Source organism: Melospiza melodia, chromosome 21 (assembly GCF_035770615.1).
Source record: "Melospiza melodia melodia isolate bMelMel2 chromosome 21, bMelMel2.pri, whole genome shotgun sequence".
NCBI lineage: Eukaryota > Metazoa > Chordata > Aves > Passeriformes > Passerellidae > Melospiza > Melospiza melodia.
Genome location: NC_086214.1, coordinates 7,113,836 through 7,135,924, shown reverse-complemented (window position 1 = coordinate 7,135,924; position 22,089 = coordinate 7,113,836). Strand labels below are relative to the sequence as shown.

The 22,089-nt window shown below is 39.4% G+C and overlaps 1 protein-coding gene across 1 annotated transcript in view; it reads right to left on the bottom strand.

The window, feature by feature from the left end:
• ZZEF1 (zinc finger ZZ-type and EF-hand domain containing 1) overlaps nucleotides 1-22,089 on the bottom strand; it is a 60,589-nt gene that overhangs the window by 13,167 nt on the left and 25,333 nt on the right. The window contains exons 24-45 of the mRNA XM_063174063.1: nucleotides 21,828-22,029; nucleotides 19,971-20,119; nucleotides 18,898-19,138; nucleotides 17,319-17,398; nucleotides 16,323-16,416; nucleotides 15,247-15,763; nucleotides 14,449-14,613; nucleotides 13,685-13,804; nucleotides 12,644-12,805; nucleotides 11,818-11,947; nucleotides 11,430-11,568; nucleotides 10,363-10,528; nucleotides 9,355-9,617; nucleotides 8,243-8,415; nucleotides 7,547-7,694; nucleotides 6,858-6,997; nucleotides 6,149-6,426; nucleotides 4,870-5,044; nucleotides 3,709-3,841; nucleotides 2,331-2,527; nucleotides 1,274-1,393; nucleotides 186-374 (exon numbers count right to left, since the gene is read on the bottom strand). Of these exons, the coding sequence (XP_063030133.1) occupies nucleotides 186-374; nucleotides 1,274-1,393; nucleotides 2,331-2,527; nucleotides 3,709-3,841; nucleotides 4,870-5,044; nucleotides 6,149-6,426; nucleotides 6,858-6,997; nucleotides 7,547-7,694; nucleotides 8,243-8,415; nucleotides 9,355-9,617; nucleotides 10,363-10,528; nucleotides 11,430-11,568; nucleotides 11,818-11,947; nucleotides 12,644-12,805; nucleotides 13,685-13,804; nucleotides 14,449-14,613; nucleotides 15,247-15,763; nucleotides 16,323-16,416; nucleotides 17,319-17,398; nucleotides 18,898-19,138; nucleotides 19,971-20,119; nucleotides 21,828-22,029 (3,981 nt within the window). The remainder of the gene's footprint in view (nucleotides 1-185; nucleotides 375-1,273; nucleotides 1,394-2,330; nucleotides 2,528-3,708; nucleotides 3,842-4,869; nucleotides 5,045-6,148; nucleotides 6,427-6,857; nucleotides 6,998-7,546; nucleotides 7,695-8,242; nucleotides 8,416-9,354; nucleotides 9,618-10,362; nucleotides 10,529-11,429; nucleotides 11,569-11,817; nucleotides 11,948-12,643; nucleotides 12,806-13,684; nucleotides 13,805-14,448; nucleotides 14,614-15,246; nucleotides 15,764-16,322; nucleotides 16,417-17,318; nucleotides 17,399-18,897; nucleotides 19,139-19,970; nucleotides 20,120-21,827; nucleotides 22,030-22,089) is intronic.

Sequence of the window (22,089 nt, the reverse complement as noted above, 5' to 3'; positions counted from 1 at the left end):
GTATAATGATTTTGTAGCATTCATTACTGTAGATCTATTTTATTTTCATTAAAGAATGATGCACTGCAATCACATAGACCCATACTCTATAAATTTAGAAGGAAAACAACCACATGAATCACCAAATGTTTTATGCAACTAGCAAATGCACATTTACCCAAAAGGAGGTAAATTAATTTAAATACCAAGAAGCAAATTTTGGTGGCTTCATCCAGGCCCTCCAGAGGATCGAGTTTGTTCTGCTCTAAGTCAACAGGACCAACAACAGGCTGCTCCACATCCTGATCTTGTTCCCTGTCTTCCAGTTCAGTATCCTCCTGCTCAGCCAGGGAACTGATGTCTTGCTTTGAGGAATACAGCATTATTGACAAAATCTGCACAGAAAAAAGGTAACATATGGTGTGACAGCTGCAGGTATTAGGAGTTTATTTGCAATCAGCATCTTAGAGGAATATTATCAGACCTGAACAGTGCTTAACAAATGCTATTTTATAAGGAAGCACACCTAAAAATAAAAAACGAACCCCAAAACACAAACCAAAACCATTTCCCACTTCACTAATGAGTTACACCTTCCATGCTGCTGCAAAGACAACTTCAGCGATTAGCTGAAAGTGCAAAGGAAGTCGAGAAAGTAATTATTTAACCATTTCAGTACAACAAAGATTTGAAGATTCCAAGACAAAACCAGAGCAAAGGTGAGCATCACAAGATGCCAGTGATGCCCCTACACACCCTGCTCCTTTGAAAACATCCCTTTGGCTTCTCCATAGTCCTAAAGATGAACTAACACAACTCCTGCCTAAGATAAAACATAACTAACAGTTGAACCACACGTATCTTTCAGCAATAAACAACCACTGGGAAAGAATATCCCACGTGTGCATTGATCTCCCCATCTGCACTGCAGCAAAACCTTGTGCAAGTCATGCTTTTCTTTGAGATTATTTTCTAAATTGAAGAATGGAATTCTCAAGACCAGTCTAAATAAAATCCATAAAACAATCTGAGTAGGTGAGTAATGTCTCATCCTGCAAATTGTTTTCCAAATAAAGTCATATTAGTGAAAATCAGCTCCTGCTTTAAAGAATTTAGTCTGTTATCCAGAGGATTATGATGGGCAGAAGAGGCAGATTCAGGGATACAGTTAAGTGAACATTGGTTTAGAGATTAGTTAGGGATAATCCTGAGTCCCCAGGAGGGCAGGGTACTGCCATAACCTCTCATGCCACTGTGTGAAGCCTGACTTTTTACCAAATGTCACTTTTCTTACCTCCAGGTCTCGGAGAAGCCAAGTCTTACTGAAGCCAGTTCCTTTGCTACACTTCTTCACCAGGAGTTTGAGTAAACCAGACTGAAGAAAGGCAGACTGGATCTCCTTAAAGCCATGAATCTGCACACACAGACACACACACATTAAAATAAATAACTAAAAAAGGAACAATGCATCACAGTGCTTGAGAGGCCTTGTCACACAGCCTTGGGTGAATTTCCTGCCCAGATGAATTACACTGGGAATCTTTTCCTTGCATTTCCCTAAAATAAAAATCCCCATTGCAAATCCCCTAAGGGTATCATCTGTGATGTGCACAGAGTAGTAACTCAGGAAAAAAGAAAAAGGAAAGGGGGAAAAGGAAAGGGGGAAAAGGAAAGGGGGAAAAGGAAAGGGGGAAAAGGAAAGGGGGAAAAGGAAAGGGGGAAAAGGAAAGGGGGAAAAGGAAAGGGGGAAAAGGAAAGGGGGAAAAGGAAAGGGGGAAAAGGAAAGGGGGAAAAGGAAAGGGGGGAAAGGAAAGGGGGGAAAGGAAAGGGGGGAAAGGAAAGGGGGAAAAGGAAAGGGGGAAAAGGAAAGGGGGAAAAGGAAAGGGGGAAAAGGAAAGGGGGAAAAGGAAAGGGGGAAAAGGAAAGGGGGAAAAGGAAAGGGGGAAAAGGAAAGGGGGAAAAGGAAAGGGGGAAAAGGAAAGGGGGAAATAGTGAAAAAATGGGGAAAAAAGGGGGAAAAAAAAAAAAGAAAAATTTCCTCTTCAAATACTTCAGGAGTGAGAAAACATTTTATGGAGTGAAGCTGACTTATCTCTAGGAATTTCTTCCTGAGCTCTCCTGAATGGCTGGCCCCCACAGAGGAGAATCAAAACAACTTACAGCTCAGACTCACAAAAGCCATTTAAAGCCCAGCAACATTTCCAACCCCCTACAGACTGGGAATAAAGGATCCAGCTGGGACAGAAATGCCCTTGTGGTGATTCCCCAGAGGGCTCAGTCAATACCCAAGTTCCTGCAGCACAGGGTAGAACACGAATTTTTGGTTTTTTACCATATTCTGTGTCAGGTACCTTCAGAGTTCTGTAGAGCCCCTTCAGAGCCAGTGACAGGACCCAGGTTGTCTCCACTGCCTCAGCATAGCTGCTGTCCATGCTGGTCTGCAGGAGGTGGGTGGAGATGAGGACAAAGTGCTGCAGGTACTGCCTCAGCTGGGTCTGGGAATCACTGCCCTCCTGCCCACATTTCTGAATCAATTGATAGTCTTTCACTACAAGAGAGAAAAAACATAATTTACTTGGTTCACATCAAAATGTTGTAGAGTCATCTCTTAGTAGATATGAGGAGGTTGAGACATCCTTACATCAATTACATTCTAAAAAAGGTCTAATACAAAAATTATCTCAGATTCCCTGAACAGTCAAGAAAGTATTTCATTTTTTAGTGAAAGTTAAAAATCCCCAGGTCACTTCTGGCAACAGCATATATTTGCACATTAGCAGCACAGCAGCTCATGCTGTATTTTACAACTAAAATGGGGAAAATTCTGACCTGCAATTAATATGATGAAATAAATATTGCTGATCTTACTGTTTAAAATGTCAACAGTTAAACAAAAAGAAGAGCTTTTATATTCAAATCTTCCTTGAATATAAAAAAGTGGTTTAGTCTGTTGATTTTTCCAAATGTCTTTTACACAACTTCAGTAGTCAAATCTTAGAACAACCTTTGCTTTATTAACTTCACTACATTAGGTCATACAAAGAGAAAAGCCCTTGCTCCTAAAAACCCAACTGATTTTTTATATAAAAATATATATTAAATATTAAATTGAAATGTTAAATATATACTAAATATTAATTAAATGTTAAATATACATTAAATATTAAATAGTATGAAATTTTGGCATATTAAATATATTCTATATTGAAAGTATATAAATATATAAATATATATTAATCAATATAGTCTATATATTTTGTTTATATATAATTATATCATTTATATTAATTAATAAATAAATTTATCTTTTTTGATTTTTTTAATGATATTTTTGAAATTTTAGGGATATCCAAGCTGTTTTATAATTAGCAATTACTCTAAAACATTAAGCACAGGTTTTTAAAGGATAACACACAAGCACTACACAAGTCTTTAAACAACTGCTTTATCTTCATCAAAAGCCTGCTTCTGAGATTTCTCAATTAACAGAAAGTTCTCAACAGCTTTCTAAATCCTTTTCTGAATAAAAATAATTGAAATAATTTCTGCAGAAGTTTCACAATTTGGCAATGACATGCAAGCAGAATCTGGTAACCTGTGAGCAGAAAATCAGGCAACTTACTAATAATGGATTTCAAACTCTGCTCAGTGGTGTGGTTAACATTTGCTTTTAACAAACTGTAAGGAAATACTCTGTGATTCTCTGATAAAACAAAAATGTCACAGAACCTGTTTTTCTCTTTCGGGTTTTGATGTCCACAACCACAGCCCTGTTTTTCTCAGTGAAGTGCTTCAGGATGATCACATTGTGAGGCTCATTAGCATTGTCCATGTACACAGAACGAGTGCCCATACACAGCACCTGGAACAGCAGCAGAAATGCAGTTAGCATTTGGAATATTAATTTACAAATACACAGCCATGTCTTCTATTGGTTACATTTGCTTATTCTTGCTATTGTATTTCATTGTATTGCTTATTCTTGCTACTGTATTTTATTGTATTGCTTATTTTTGCTTTTGTATTTTTTAGCTGAACCACTGCTTGATGCCTGGTATTTGCTGCTCTTTAGAAAATGGAAGTTCAAGACTATAAAACAAATGCCTACAATAACCAACTTAATGTTACATAGGCATTGTATCAGTTATAAACATCAAGATGGAGAACGGAGAATGGATTGTTTTGCTTGTACAGAAGTCCTTTTAGATACTGAAACAAATGAAGCTGGTTTGCTTGTAGCAGTTATAAGCAGCATCCAAAGAAATGCCAGGCAAAACCAGCTCATTATTCTTCATTAGATCACTGTTAATTATGCACTACAGGAAAGATGTGAACTCTGACACACATCTGTCACTGTCATGTTTTCTGGAAAAATCCCCTTGCCCAGGATTCTTCTCCTGGGAAGCTGAGAAGCCTCAGAGAAAAAGAAAAACAATATTATCTCATTTGCTCCTCCTGTGTTTTGCTGCTTTGGAATGTGGTTTGGAGATTGTTTATCCAACATGTGAATTGTTTTGACTTAATGACCAATCACAGCCAGCTGTGTTGGACTCTGAGGAGAGAGTAATGAATTTTTAATTAACTTGTTAAGCCTTCTGTCAGTATCCTTTCTCTATTCTTTAGTATAGTTTTAGTATAGCATTCTATACTATAATATACTATACTATAATATACTATAGTATACTACAATATCATAAAATAATAAATTAGCCTTCTAAGAACACGGAGTCACATTCATTCCTTCCTGCCATGGGGAACCCCAGAACACACCACACACATCAGGTTTTGAGAGTTTATAAAGGTTGTCTCCAACTGATGGAATGTGTATATTTAGAGACACCTAAAATCTTTAACCAATTCTGTTTCCTTTAGGACTGCCAGACCACTTACCTCAGGAAAGCCAACCAGCACCAGCAAAGTGAAGATGTTGGTGTGCTTCAGCTGGAAGGGCAGCTGTTTGATGCAGTGGTCAGTGAAGGCAGCAATGACATGGTGCCACTGTGCCGAGGAGTTCAGGGCGCGCAGGATGTCGGCCATGGAGCTCGCCCAGTCCAGCCCCACCCGGCTGCAAAGCAAGAGCAGGCTGTGTTAGGAGGGCTGAATGCAGCTTACCTGAGGCTATTCCTCCTCAAAACAGCATAGCACTGCTGATCTGTCACAGCTGCAGCTTTCAAATTGTTAAAGAAATGATTTTCCAAATACTCGAGGCTTTCATGCCAGCTGACACGTGAATTCTGCTTTGTTTTCTACAGAGCATAAATATTATTCTGCTTTCTGAGAATAAGGTCCCAAATCAAGTGTGCCTGAGCATTGCCACTGTTAACTCTGAATTTTAGTTTAGAACTCAGAGGTTTCTGTTTGCATGGCAGCAAGAGGTTTATTTCCCATTACGTGACCACCTGCTCACTCTTGGAATCACACAACCTACAGGGACGGGTCTCTTACACTAAAGTCAGTCTGGTCTCTTACACTAAAGCTAGTTTTTGAGAAAATCCTTTCCCTCAGCTTATGCTCTGGACATTCTTAAATTTTGTATGCTTTTCATAAATTTAAAAATTATGAAAATCATTTCATATGCTTTTCTATTTGTTTATGAAGCTTTCCTCTAAAACACAATTACAATAAAAAATAAGTCACATTTAACAGGCATGACGTTAATCTCAGAATGCTTAAAAACTCTCTCAGGATCTTCCAAATCTGTCCCTCTCGGCTGTTTCCAGTGCAATATTACTATTAAAAACCTCTCTCTCAAATACTCTTGCATAGAAGAGCCAGATCCAGAAGCCAGCACTGGTGATAGTTATGTGACACACCCTCCTCCTTTCCCAAGTTACACAAGAGATTTGTAACAATGTGAGAGAATGAATGTCACAGAAAAAGTAAAGGACTGTAGTTTTGGCTTTCCTTGTAGTTTCCAAACCTCACTTCCTCCTCCCTGACATGCTGTGGAGGTAAGCACAGGAAATTAGGCCACTCTTCAGCAGCCAGCCTTCCCTGGAAGGAAATTAAAATTCCCACTGCAACAAAGGCTGCAGATGCTAAGCCCTTTCCATGACCAGAGTACAAGTTTAATTACCTTCCTATTAAAAAGCCTCTATGAACAAGACATACATGAAAAAAAAATTACTTTTCAGCAGAGATTAACTGATTGGGTTAAGGTAAGAAGCACCTGTCTAAACACACAGCTCCCAGACTGAACAGAAGATGAGTTGTCTTCCATCCTTCTGGCACTGCAGACCCATCTCCTGGTACAAACAAATTATGTTTGGCTGAAAGGATTTTAGTCACAGCAGCATCCACTTCTGCAGGCATTAGCCTGAGGATTAACTGGCCCAGGAGTCCCAAGGTTAAATGATAAGTTTCATTCAGGTGGCCAGCATTTGAGATTACAACATGAAACATCAGTGGAAGTATTTGTTCTAGGTTGATCAGAGACATTGTGGAGCCCTGTGGAGAGAGAAAAATCTCAGTGAGGCAGGGAAAGAAAACAAGAATTTTAGTCAAAGTCAGCACATGCAAAAGCTTCTGTTCTGAAGGTCTTTCAAATGGGACAGAAGGAATTAGAAGCTACATTCCTATTTGGTTATTGGCCTGTTAATGTGACTATGATAAAACAATCACTAACATGACCATAGATTAAACTATGCTAAACAGCTAAGACTCTACTTCCCAGATACATTAAGGTTCCCTTCCCTCTCCCCCACCCAGGAACAAGCCCTTACATTCCTTAGTGCTGTCAATGTCTGAACACATTCTAATTCACATTTCATAAAATGTAAGCAACATGGGTCCATACCCCACAGTTAATTCCTATGAATTTTATTAATGTTATTTGTGCACATAGAAAAAAAACCCAGATGGAAGTAAAAAGAACTAACTGATTTGAAAGGTGGTAACATAGCTGCCAGCAACCCCAAAATCCTCTTCTGAGAGCATTCAGCAAAAACTTGTTCCTGGCTAGGTATTAAAACCTTCTCTGTTGGTTTTGGGGTTGAATCCTCTGAGATGGAGTCACCTGCTTTATAAATAAAAACAAAATAAGAAAATCCCCTAAGAGACATAAAAAATAAAATAAATAAGTGATAGCTTAATTTTTATAATCCAATGAAATTATAGAAATTATAAAAAAGAATTTTTACAATTTGAAAATGAAGTCTTTATAAAAGTGCATAGAAAGAGAAGGTAATGAAATTTATACCATCTAGTAAAATATATATAGGACAGTGCTGGACAGATCCATTTAACTTTCAAAATTCTTACAATCCCAATCTTTAACAGGATAAGACACTTATTTTCTGCTCCAAGTGCATCAGAACACACAAGTGTTGTGTTAGATCAACAGGGACTATTATCTCCATACATGGATAAATACTTGTGGAAATCAACTCTGATTTCCAGACTCCTTTAAACAGACTGCAAGGCATTTGCTCAAAGCAATGTCTGGCAGGTTTTCACAACGCAGACATTTGAAAATATGCAAAACTGGATTAGGAATAAAAAGGACAGCTGTTTGTTTGCAGATGAGTAGATATTTCTGTGACAGGGAAAATGAGAAATTATTTTTTACCTGTTGCAGGAACATTCCCATCCACAGTCAAGTCTGACTCTTGTCTCACAGCAGCTTTCTTTGCAGAGACAGCTTTGGTTTCAATTTCTTGTTTTCCTGATTTATCTTCTGCAGGAGACTGGATTTCCTTGCGAGTATCTTCTTTCCCCTAAAAATAAACCAGAAGTATTAAAAGATTAAAACAAAATGTAATACCTGCAGGAACAAGCATGGAAAGAATTCAGTCATCTGCACTTGACAAACATTTTTCTTTGAGTATCAAAACCTTCTACTGGAAGAATTTCTTGATGTATTCATGTCTTAAGTTTCCGTACAATTAAATTATGTTCTTTTATTTTGCTCATATCTCCCTACATAGAATTATTACACTGTAATAGTTTTAAAGACTGTATTAAATTGTAGGAAACTCATATTAATACTCAAGCAAGAGAAATGACAGCCCTTTCACAAAGAACAAGACAGGCTCTTTCCTGCAACACTTTTGTCAAAATCAGTTCAGAACAAGAAGTTTTTGATCAGCCAGATCTAATGAAAAAAACAACTGTGTCCTTTCCCCCCCAATTTTTACCTACAAATGGAATAATTAATATTCCTTATTTCAGTCCCACATTCAGAATAGGGTGTTTAAGCACCTGAAGATGTTTAATATCAGATCACATGTGTGATATCAGAGGTCTGGAGGTAACAGCTACTCACACTGCGATGCACCAACGAGCCTGGGCTGCGTTTCTCATCTCTTCCCCTCCCTGCTCTATCCCCAGGGTGACTTTTTGGAGCACTCTCTGTGGGAGGACTGCCTGAAACAGTGCCCTTCTCTGAGATGGACTCATCTTCTGGTAACATGCAGAGGAGAGCTAAATTTTTCAGTCCTGGAAGCAAAAAAGTTATGAAAGTTATTTAGCTGTTGAAAAGCAGAACTTAAACACTTTAAAAGAGACCTGCAAACTTCTTACACAATTCTTTTGAACATTAACTTAATCAAAAACATATTTTCTATCAAGCTCATATAATTATGTAGTTCCACTGAATACTAGTGATGGACAGATGGTGACATCTTCCACCTCAAAGATGCCATTGGGGCAGAGGTCTTAATTTAAGAAATCAGTAGAGTGGAAATTATGAATAACAAATGACATTTGTTTTATTTTTCAATATTCTGACCACTTGCAAAACAGAACTGTATATTGTAAACAGATTAATTAATGAGTAACAGATTAATTGGTGGTGGTGGTATTTCAGTTGTATTAGACTGCTCCCAAAAACTACCAGAAAACTTATTTGAATTTTAGTCTAAAATTTTTGATACATTCAAAATAGGTCCCTATTGTATAACCCTATTTTCTGTAGTAGGTCTTTGTTCACAGAATCCCCAATTTCCAGACAAATGAACACCACTGCCAGAAATTTATACCACAAACACAGTTTAAAACCTATTCCCATGAGATGCAGAACAAAAAACTTTTTCCACCAAGTCATTTGCTGTCCTTCAGCTGTCAGTGATACATTACTAAAAGAACATGAAGCTGTATTGACTGATCCCTTTACAACAGCTAAGATGGAAAAAAAAACAACCAGAGACTTGCCAAGTTGTGTCCAATGTTTATGTTAGCATAAAATTAGTTTTCTCAAGTACTCTATTTTCCATGTTCCAGCGACCCTGAACGACACTTGTTCTACATTTGCTTTCTACATAAACAGTTATTCTCAGTGAAGTACACAGTAGCTTCCCCTTTCCTTTGGAAACTTTCAAGTCAGTAACCACAGCCATTTGTGACACTTGTAGAAAGCATTGTTCAGAGCTGACTCACCTTTTCCATGCTGCGCTTTCATCAGGCAGTCCCCAATGAGCTGAATGCACTGATGCTGCAGAACCCTGGCATGACTGAGGACCTGAGGATCCAGTTTCTCTCCTTCTACTTCCTCCCCATTTGCCAGATCTGCACTGTAGAGGGTCAGGGCAGCAAAGAGCAGCCAGGAGTAGTTGTGGACATAGGGTTGGATGAGGCGCTGGCGGTCGCTGATGCGGATGGTCACCATGGGGTACACCGTCATGCTGTGGGTGGGCAGGTGGCTGCAAGGACAAGGGACACATTTAGGAATGCAGATTTTGTTTTTTTGCTAATCAACACAGTCAGTCAGTCAGTCAACACAAAATACCTTCAGAGGAAAACACTTAAAACCCATTGCTTTCAATAGCACAGCAATTTCTTGCTTTATGTATTAATCTTTCCACGAATGAAACAAGGGTAGAATGGTTGAAGAGGGAAGACTTTGCATGGGTAGGGTGTTGTCTAGAAGCTGATACTGCAATAGGTTTCTTACTGGCATGAGAAGCATGTGTGTCATTGGAGATTTTTAATTGCTGTGCTATTGAAATGTGCCCTGCCAATACCTTTTCCTTCTCTCCAAGGAGCTATAAATTTGTGGGAAAGGCTTGTAGCCACAGTGCTTGACACCAGAGGTCATAAAATTTTTAATACCTATCAGAGTATTTCTTTGCATGATAGCAAAGAAATTGCTGTTTTCCACAGTAGGGATGGTCTCTTCTGTCCTGTCATACAGGACTGGTAGTTCCTTCTGCAGCTTTCCAGCCATATCCAGAAAACAACTGCTACCAAGTGACTTCAGAGGTTGAGGCAGGTTTCCAGACATTTTTGCCCAAGTGAACCTTGCCCAAGTGAACCCAAGGACACCAAGGAGATGTTCTGGTGTCAGACACAGCTTTATAGGAAGCACCATGAGAATGACTGACTGTATTTAGCTACTAAATATTGTTTTTCTGCCACATGGGGAAAAGTAAATCACATTTTTAATACCTGTCAGAGTATTTCTTTGCATGATAGCATCCATAGCAAAGGTCAAAGTCATCACAAACGTTGCAGTTCATTCTCCGACCTATGATAACTCCTTGGCAGTGATCACAGGCATATTCCATATTCACCATTTCATGGTCATCCTCATGTCCTTCAGGTTTAACTCCACCTGCAAAGAAAGACTTCCCTGTAAATCTTTTTGACAAAAGACCTTTCCTAGTTTCAAGTTCACATTCATACCAGGGAAAGAACAGTTAAACACTTGTAAAGAACCCAGGAGAAAAGTGTTTGACTTTATTTTGTGTCTAATTGTCCTGGGTTGCAAGATGTGAGTTGGGGTGTGTGTTCTATCCCCACCTGTCAGAGCTGGGGCAGCTCTCTGCTGTCCATGGGGCAGTTTTTTCTTTCTCTCTCCCACAGCCAACCCTCCCTCCAGCAGATCTCTGCTGTCCATGGCCACTGAGTGTCCCTGCAGGGCTGAGCCAATCCCAGCATCCCATGGGGAGATGCTCCGCCCAGGGGAGGAGCCAAGCATTCCTGCCTGGATCCAATCTGGGCCTGGCACAGCACAGCAGCCTTTGCCCCCTGCACTGCCAGAGGAGCAGCTTTCTGCTGCCCTGCATGGCCAGAGGGAGCCCAGGCCCATCTGCAGCAGCCCTGGAGCTGCAGAGGAAAACTCCCCCCTTGTGCAGGATCCCTGCTGCAGCAGAGCCACAGCTGGCACTGCAGGAGGGCTGAGCCCCCCTGGGATGGGGCTGGGACACCCCCTGACACACAGGGGACAGGGACTGCTCTGACAGGGTTGTTTTGTATTACTACATTTTTCTATTTTTATTTTCTTCCCTAGTAAAGAACTGTTATTCCTATTCCCATATCTTTGCCTGAGAGCCCCTTAATTTCAAAATTATAACAATTCAGAGGGAGGGGGTTTACAATTTACATTTTCCATTTCAAGGAAGACTCCTACCTTCCTTAGCACACACCTGCCTTTTCAAGCCAAGACAATAACTTCCAAGATACTGTTTTGGCTTCAGATAGAGGGTTTTGAGGGGTTATTTAGTGGTGCTTACCAAGGAAACAGGTTTTGCACAGATCCATGTCGTTGCACTGCAGGCAGCGGTAGCGATGCCAGGGCGCGATTTCATCACAGCCATCACAGGAAATGTCTACGTTCAACAGGTCACAGTAACGAGCCACAAACATGTGCATCTACAGAAATAAACCAAAACAATTTACTTGAGTATTATTTTCTGACTTTCACAAAGCTTCAGACACAAAGCAGAACATTTCCCCTGCCAAAAATGCATCAGGATATTTTAATCATTTTAGACTCTTGAAAGTCTACAGAGATCCAGCTAATGAAAATTAATAATAAACCAGATTCCTTTCTGCCATTTAGGCTTTTAAAGGTCTCTTATTTATCCCTTCTGCAGGTAAAAATACAAAACATGAGGTCACCTTTCTCTGTTTCTCTGGTTCAGCTTGAGCTATCTTTTCATACCAGGTCTCAAACATTACATCCTGACATTCATCCATCCATTCACAGTTTTGCTTGTAGTCTGCAATTTCATCTTCTTCACTCCACTGACTAAAAGAAAAGCAAGCTTAAAATTAAGGTTGAATGCTATCAGGCTTCCCTTTAATAAAGCTTTACTTTTTAATGAAGAACAAAGTGCTATGACATGCTAATGAAAACAGAATTGTGAGAAATCCCATTCACTCAGTTAATAAATGACCACACAGACACCTGCTTCTCGCTTCTGTGACATGTTCTTAAATACATGTGGGGACCATAATGCAAAAATCAGGAAAATCTACTCTTACAAAACAGTTTTTGGAATACTGACAGATCAGATCAGATGTTTTAAGATTTTCTGGCCTTCACATTTGCTCATGTGCAAGTACAATTACTATAAAATTGCCAAATGAAGGTGTTAAAAACATTTGACATTCATCAAGGCAATAAACAGTATTATATACCTCCTGCTACACTGCTAAACAAGCAAAGTGTTCCAGCAGTAATCAGGTTGAATACTAAATTCCAATAGTTTTTGCAAAAACTATTGAAATACTGAAATTTCAATACTAAAATATTGACTTTTTTGCTGAATACAGCCAAGAAAATTGAAATATTTCAGATAAATCCTTGGATACTGACCAGAATTATGCCATACTTGTTAATAGTCCCCTTACTGCTTGTTCCAGCAGGAAGTTCAGGAACCCTCCTGGGCAAAATGGAATCAATATTTAGCAGCATGAGAAAGCTGCATTGCTCCTGACTCACCAAATGACACTGTCATGGATACTGATGTTCTCCTGTGATGTTGTCATGAGGAGCTGTGGTAGCTGAATCTCAACAAAGAAGGAAAGATCACTGGGCTCCCAGCTCATGTCCAAGAGGTGCAGGAGAGCTGTCTGCACACAGGATAAGGCAGGAAGCAGTGACCTAAATAAAAACAAAAGACATTAAAATGTGACAGTTCTAAAGGTGACCTAAAGTTGAAAGACCCAGAGTCGAAATTGTGTGTGGAGAGGAAGGGTAGAAAAACCCCTACACACTGATTTTCAGGCTTTACTGTGCATTAAAGGAACTCTGTGGCAGGAACTCATGTTTATCAAAGTATTCAACTTACACAATTTATCAAGTACAAACGATGGAATTTGAAAGAAAGACAGTTTTCCTTCTGGATTCAGTTAAGATCAAGCCAATGGTGTTGTCTGAGCATTAGAAAGAGGTTTAGTCTCTTCTCTACAGTACAGCACCTTATTTGCATTTGCAGGAATTTATTCTGTTTGAAACCTTTTTGACATTTTCACTTGAAACTGAACAAAGGACTTGAAAGTTATTGTCAGAGACACTGGCATTATAGCCATTAAATTCTCATTTTTCTCGGACACCTGGTTATAAGTCCTCCAAAATCTAACCAGAATGTTGCCAAAATATGAGTTTTAACTTTAAAGCATGGCTGCAGATTACCATGTTTCTTGTGGCATTACCCTTGCCCAAGTATTCCATGATAAATTTGCTATTTCTAATATTTTACTACTAAGTTCAGAGACACACTGCAGAATTGTAACTACAAAATGCAGTAAGTCAAGTTTTTAACACTGGTAAGTTGTTGTGCTTTCCTTTATTTCCTAATAAAAAGCCAACTTGGCATTTTTGATCACAAGATAAAGGTTCCTCATTTAGTTCTGTAAATAATGGAAAGTAAAGACAAAATTAATGAAGACATTGAATGACAAAGAATAAATTACAAAGGAGGAGGTGTGAAGGAATGCAAAAAAAAAAAATCACATAAATAAAGCAAGCAATGTACTGTACCTGTCATTAATTGTACTGAATCCCTTCACAGAATTTACCAGGAACAAAACAAGCTGATAGTAGGACTCTCGAATCTCTTTGTGCAGCTCAGCACCACAGCCTTCCAAGTTTCCAAAGTAGCTGCAAATTAAAGAGTTATTTTAGTAGCCTAAATTCACTGTGATACTTTAGGTAGCATGATTTGTGCAAATTATTCAAACAGACCCTTTTTAACCCCTCTCCACAAGTGGGAAGGATGTTAAGTTTTATTTAAAAATGCAGTCTAGAAGTTTCAAACAAAAATGAAAGAATCCTGTACCAGGAATCAAAAGTGAAGAAACAGAACAGGCAAAGAGAATATTCTCATGGCACTAAGAAGAGAACACTCCTTTAAACTAAGAAGTTGCTTTATGAAAATCTAATCAGGGTCTTAAAGGAAACCAGTGCATTGGAAGATGACCACAGAAAGCTCCTGACAAGTGAGAAGCCAAGAGACAGAGTTGTGACAGCACCAAACACAACACAAAAATCAGAGTTAAACATGTTCATGGCATGAACTGCTGTGCAACTAAGTCTCACTTGAAAATAATTATTAATTTTTGGGGTTTTTTTAATGAAGTACACAAGATATGCCTACTAGCCTGAAAACTAGCCTCAAGTCATATTTTGATTACCCACATGCATTAAAAACCAGAACTTTCTACTCATGTCTAATACATGCTGGAGGAACACAAGAACTAAGACAGTCAATCACATGGCTGAGATTTGCCTAAATAATTACTTACTTTGTAAAATCTTTCTGACAGGCTAGCAGTTCAAGGAGAAAAAGGACACAAGGTGGGTGAAAGCAGTGTGGGTGCCCAAGAGAGTCCAGGCACTGGCGGATGGTCTTGAGCACTTCCAAAATACTCTGCCCTTGGGATTTTCTCAAAGCAAGAACCTTTAAAACACTGAAAGCAAAAAATATCAGTGAAAGCTTCAAAATACTGTGCTTAAAACAACACAAATAAAAGAATAATTCAAGAAGTGCCTGACTAGTTACACAATTGCTTTGTATCTGAATTTCCAGCTGTATTTCAATGTATTAGTTGGAGTGAGTGATGAAGCTTTGAACAGAATTCAGCTCTTCCTGCACGACTCCATATTCTAGAGCCCAGAACAGACAAGCTGAGAATTGGAAATCTCTATTTTGATTTATATTTTCAGAATAACAGGTAATTTAATGAGAGCTGCAACTTGTCTCTATTGGTACCAAGGATTGGTAATAGTGATACACCATGTCCTTGCTTTTGTAGAGAAAAAGCAAAACACCTCTGCAAACACATCTGAGAAAGCAAGACAAATTGCCAAGTGACTGTTTTTTACATTCTGTTCTGTGTGATGGAAGCAAATGAAATGAAATAGTACTCTCTGAGTCTCTACATCCTTGTGAATGACTGAAGTTTGGTACATAAGTCTGACAACTGTTTGTATACAAAATATTCTGCCATATTAGCTTGCTGCTAAAATATTTTATTCCACCTGAAGAGGTGTGAAGACAAGCTTCTGTATATTATAACTGACAACATTCTCAATTTGCTTACCTTTCGTGTGAAAGTGACTGATCCTTAATAAAGTCTAAAATGCTCTTCAAAATAGGGTATTTTTCCTTCACAGTAGGCACAGCCCTTGGCTCTTCCATTGACCTGAAGGACAGCAGCCTCAGTCTGCCACGGCCCAGCTGAGACTTGCGGGTGGGAGTGGAAGGAGGCGATGACACATCTTCCTGCTGGGAAACTGTACCCTCAACAGGCTTACTATGAAATGCAGATGCAGCTTCTGCTTCGTGGAGGTGTGGAATTTGTTTAACTTTCAGATCAGACTGTGATGCTTGACCTCCCTCTTTTGAAACAGGGTGGATTCCTGCAGTGGATGACACCGATGGGGCTGCCTGGAAGTCCATGTCCACAGCTGATCCTTGTCTTTGGCACTGATCACTCACATACTGCTGGGGATCATCCATGTCTTGGCCTTCCAAACTCTCTGAGGCACAGTCTTTTGTATTTGCTCTTATAGGCAAAAAGTTCAGTAACAAAAGGCTCTTCTGCACACAGAGTTTTGCTGCAGCATAAAGATTGGAAGAGTTAAAATCACGACAATAGAACAACAAATTTGCTGTCTTATGCTTAGGAAGAAAGTGATTTATCTTATTTCTTCTCAGTTGAGACAGATAGAAAATACCGTTTTTCTGGTTTTACTGATCATGATGCTATGGGTTGCTTAAATTCAGATTTCCAAATGCTAAATCTGAATAATCACACTGAACCATGTGAAGTACAGAGTAGTCAGTGAGAACACATTTTGTTCTAATAACATTCAGCTGCTGTCCTAATATCAGTTAAATATGTTAAGAAGTATCTACAACAACAGATGAATGTAAGTTCAGAACCAGGTGACCTGAGTGAAAGGTCAGTCCCTGCAGAACTTTTTTACTGTTTTCTGCAGAGAATAGCAAAACACAATCCCAGATAATTAATTCAATGTACACTGGGTTATCTCTTAAGGTATGAAAAACTAACCCCAGCTGCTAACTTACCTTTCACAGCAAAAATAATGCCTTCAGGTTTATAATGCTTTCCTAAGCTACCTGGAATGCTCACACATACAAGGCAACACTCACCAAGAGTTTCTGGGTTCACCTCACTTGCTTCTGTGTTCTGCTTCTCCTCAGCATCATTTCCCCTCCCCATCAGGGATTTCTGCTTCATTTCCAACTGCAGACAGGATGTTAAAATAGTTAAAATATGATTCTCTCTGTGCCTCTATACAGCAAGGCAGGATGAAGACTGTAATGACTGAAAGGAATTTAATCTCAGGAATAGATGACTGTGGTTACTATTCCCAACTTTGCAGAGCAAACCACCCTGGAGCCTAAAGGAGCAGCACCTGAACTGTCAGAGCAGTAAAAGCCTCACCCTGAGCTGCTCAAGCTTTGTAGGCTGAGGCCATTCCCTGTCTTATGATTTGATGTGCACCAGTCCTCCAAGGAAAAAAGGTTTCTCATTTACCCTCAGCACTCAGGAAAATACAGACATCTAGTTGTGAGATAAAGTAATCCAAAAATATGTCACCCCCCTAGCAAGCTCTGTCAGATGCAAACATCACCTGCCATGCAATGGGTAAAATTACTCATCTTAACATGCATCTGCACCCATTGTAACTCTAGTATATCAACCTGCCTGGAATTTAGGCAGAAAACAGGAGGGAGAAAGTCACAAGACAATGGATTGATGTCTAAGACACACTTCTTTCTATGATATACCTCAAAAGAAAACAACTGCAATGTAAGAATATTTCTAATTTATAACATTCATTCTTGCTAAAATATAACACATATCTAATTAATTTAAATTTGATAACAAATCTAATTGATTTTCAGTCAAATTCAGTCCTTAATACCCATGATGACAAATCTGGGGCTGAGGGAAGGAGAGGAGTGTAAAGATGCAATTATAACATTTAAGTCAAAGTTTCAAAGTTAACACACATTCTTTCAAAGTGAAAATAGCTGATGGAGAATAACTGAAGGAAAAACTGTTCCATCCTAGTCCTTAACACTGCATTGTAAAGTACTAAAGTAAATGACATTAAGAGAGATCCTCCTGAGTGTTCTTACCATCCATATTCTAATGGAATCAGCCAGGGAATATACTTGTGCAAACTCATCACTCAAAGGCACCTTGCCTCCACTGTTGACTGGAAATGAGAGAAAGAAGAGAGTCCTGTTTATTTACAGCTCCATTTTTATACAACTGCTTAACTAAAATTATGCTACAGCCTTCCCTTCATCTCTTAGTCAATACTTGGAATTACACCTGTAAGAAAAATAGAGAATAAACCTGCCAACATTCATATGTCATAAATACACAAACTACACCTTGACTGATTTATTTACAGAGTTAATTTACGAGTAACTTTCTCATCTCTTCCCAAAATTGCTGCCTGAAGCCATGGAAAATAAAATCCTTCCTTATGCATGCAATAACACTGATGCAAACTTATCAGAAAAATCAACAAATGCTTAACAGTAACTTAAAGCTCAATAGTTGTATTTGTTTTCTCTATGAATTTCTGGAATGGACTTTCAAGAGCAATTTGCAAAAATTAAAAATCTAACAAATCAGTTTCTATTCAAACTGCCCTGACAATGACTATGGAGAAAAGACATTCTTATTCAGTCTTCCCTCTTCCATGCTCCCTTTCTAATTTTTCTCCTGTATTCTTTTCAGCATCCCCTCTCCAAATTTCCCACAGCACAGGTGAACATGGATCCTGAAATTAGCCTGTCCCAGCAGATGAAGATACTGACAGAACAGTGGGATAGACTTCTCAAACACTCATTAATATTTGTCCAGTTTTCAATGTCACTCAGAAAATTAGCTCAATTGTCAGACACAGACAAAATGACTAAAGGCAGTAACCACATTAGTCATCAAGTCAGCCTTTGTGTCAGTCACTTTTACTCATAACTTCACAGCTCAAAAAATAGCTCAATCATTCTATGAAAATGTAAAATGTTTAGTGTCAAAATTATGACAAAAAGTGAAAACCTAAAATGAAATCCTTCAAAACCAAGTAACATCTTATTATCCAATACTTCAAACATATCAATAAATTTAATGGAAGGATGCTGTAAGTCAAAAAGTTCCTCATTTTACCCACTAAAAAATACATAAATGGTAATACAATGGCCAGTAAGTTAAAAGCAAAGCATTATCTTCTATTGGAAAAAAAAATTAATTCTGAGGATGGCAAGGTTGATTTCCACAGAATGGGATTTTGGGAGATAACTCACACCTCCTCCAACCCCAACAGTTAATAACAGAAGTTGCTGCTGGCTTTTTAGAAAAGGTACAATGTAGAAAATGATCCAAGAACCTCTAATAACTGGAGGCACACTGTTCTGAATTAAAGCCCCAGAGGACATCACTATCCTCTTTAGGTATAGCTTTATAGAATAAGAGCTTCTGATGATTATTATTTTGCCAGTGCCCTGAAGACAAAATATATGTTGATAAAAAATAAACACTCTAGAGAGAAAGCTTACCTAGTCTGTCTAAATGATACCTTTCTACAGAACATCTTTAAATTGCCCCACTGAACTGATTTTTAAAAGTTATTAACTCAGCTGTAAGAGAGCCTTTTACAAACTGTAAGTCTTCATTATTAAGATAATCTAATAATATTAGAGTTACCATATTTTTGAAGCTTCTCAAATAAATCGGGAGTGAGATACACCAAAGCAGCAAATGTTGAGTTCACAGCTTGATCAACAGTAGGACCAGCAACTATATCTGTCTTTGGGGTCTGTTTTTTACATGCCTGTATAAGTCCTTTGAAAAGTTCAGATTTTTGCCCACTGAAGTCCTGGGCAGGATCTGATTTTGCAAAGTCGATAAGAAAGTTACGGCAGACATCGTGGGGAGAGCTCCGAGCCTGCAGAGAAAGGTGGAATACATCAGCTGCAGTAATGCCTGAGAGAAACAGTGCAATCCTAATTCAACCTGCAATTTATCCACTGCACCTGAGCAAACTGAGCAATAAAACACATCCCTGCACAAGGTGGGGAGTCAGGGAGATCATCTTCAAAAGTCTCTCCTGTCACTGTCATATTTTCTGGAAAAATCTTCGCCAGGATTTCTTCTCCTGGGAATCTGAGAAGCCTCAGAGAAAAGGAAAACAATTCTTCTCTCATTTGCTTCTCCTGTGTTGTGTTCATGTGGAATGTGTTTGGAGATTGTTTACCCACAGGTGATTGTTCCATTGGATTCTGCTGTGAGTTGTTTTCACTCTTTGGCCAGTCAGGGCCAAGATGTTGAGACTCTGGAGAGAGTCACGACTTTTCATTATTATCTTGTTAAGCCTTCTGTAAGTATCCTTTCTGTATTCTTTAGTATAGTTTAGTATTGCATTTTTTTATATAATATAAGATAATATGATAAAATAATAAATTAACCTTCTAAGAACGTGGAGTTAGATTCATCATTTCCTTCCTGCCACAGGGGCCCCTGAAATTATCACACTCTCACATTTTACCCCCTGAAAATACCACTCTCCAAACCATTTGATGATCCCATGAAAATGGAAATTATAAAGGGCATAGAACAACAGTTTCTTTCCCCCTTGGTATTTGAATCCAACAGCACAAATGACCCAAGTTTAACACAGGAGTGTGTGCTTAAGGGCATTCCAACTCCATAAAGCCAATCCCTCTGTGATCCACAGGGATTTCATGCCAAGGGAACACAAGCAGGGGCTGAGTGGGTACCTCGTTTTTGTCTTGGTGTTTGGCACTGCTTTGCCTGGCTCCCGGGAGTGCCTCAGGACACAGCTGATGCCTGAAGACAGGTTTCCACAGAGGAGAATTAAGAACTGAGGTTACTTTCAAAGGAGGCAAGTCTGCTTCACTACCTAATTCTGCAAGAAATTCAGAACAGACCATTTAGTTACTAAATAATTTTCTTCATTTTTACAGATTAATGAAAATAATAAATGTTAAACATCCAGTAGGGAAAAAAACTGAGAACAAACTCACAACAAAAAGTAAATGCAAATAGACTGAACAATTAATTTAACAATGTTCTCTATTTCTCTAACATGGTACAGAAAACTGACGTACCCTTTCATTAATGGCAGCATCAGTATCTTATCTTATAGTGACAATCAATATCTTATAGTGAAGGGCTTTAAATCAAACATTTTCACTGTATAACTATAGCATTTTTCTGATTTAAAAGAGTTTAAAAGCTCTCTCTCCTACTAAACACCTAATTTGTCATATATAAGTATGCTTATATTAAAAAAGGAAGAAAATATTCTAAAACAGTTCACCTAGTTCCCTGAATTCACAGGTAAATAGCTGTCTAATTTTCCAACGTAAATATGGAGCACTTGATTGGAGCAAGAACTTTTTATCCCTATTTAATTTCCACAAAGTGGTGGATGGATTCAGATTTCAGAAGCTAGAGATAAGTGTTCTTGCTTTCAAACTAAACAATGAAGATTTTAAAAAAATTATTTATTAAAATTTAATTTACTTCATGGCCGAAATCTTCATGGCCAAAATCCGAAGTGTACTTAACTACTATAATTAACCAAACTTAATTTGTGACTTCACATCACATTCAATATCAAATGCTTATGTGAAACTTAGAATCATATGTATCCTAAGCCCTGTTAGTTTTTCAGTTTGCTGGCCCCATATTCACACTTCCTATGTGGGGTGGATGACAGGGAACAATTTTAAATGGGGCAAAAAAAAAAAAAAAAAAAAGATACTACTTCATAAATGTAATTTAGCTTAGTAGGATTATTTCCATGATTCCATGTCTTCCATGGGCTTGCAAGATACCAAGTCTTCCATGGGCTTGGAGAAAACCAAGTCCTCCATGGGCTTGCAAGACTGCAAGTGCTCCATGGGCTTGGAAATTTGGAACACTGCAAGTCTTCCATGGGCTTGCAAGACTGCAAGTCCTCCATGGGCTTGGAGCACACCAAGTCCTCCACGGGCTGGGAGCACACCAAGTCCTCCACGGGCTGGGAGCACACCAAGTCCTCCACGGGCTGGGAGCACACCAAGTCCCCCACGGGCTTGGAGCACACCAAGTCCTCCATGGGCTTGGAGCACACCAAGTCTGCTGTGGGCTCAGAACACACCAAGTCCCCCATGGGCTTGGAGCACACCAAGTCCTCCATGGGCTTGGAGCACACCAAGTCCTCCATGGGCTCGGAGCACACCAAGTCTGCTGTGGGCTCAGAACACACCAAGTCCCCCGTGGGCTTGGAGCACACCAAGTCCTCCATGGGCTTGGAGCACACCAAGTCTGCTGTGGGCTTGGAGCACACCAAGTCCTCCATGGGCTCAGAACACACCAAGTCCTCCATGGGCTTGGAGCACACCAAGTCTGCTGTGGGCTCGGAACACACCAAGTCCCCCATGGGCTTGGAGCACACCAAGTCCTCCATGGGCTCGGAACACACCAAGTCCTCCATGGGCTCGGAACACACCTAGTCCTCCACGCTCACATGCAGCAAGTACACAAGGAACTCCATTTTCCCAGGGGATTCTCAACAGCAAACCCTTGTGGCTCCTGTGTGCAGGGATGGAGCAGGGGGAGGCACTCACCTCGCAGGGATTTGAGGGCCATGCTCCGGGAAGCCAAGCGCCCCATCAGCCTGGAGACAAGCAGCTGTAAATCCAAGCCCCAAGACACGGCCACGTCTGGGAGGCCGTAAGCAGTGACGGAAAACTTGTAGCCCCACTCATTATTGCTGCTGTCAGAGTGAAAGAGAAACTGCAGCCGTGGGCCAGCCTTAAAGGTCACTTTCTACAGAGCAACAAAACAGTCATTTTGCCAAATGTACATGACAGGAGAACGTTTCAGGGT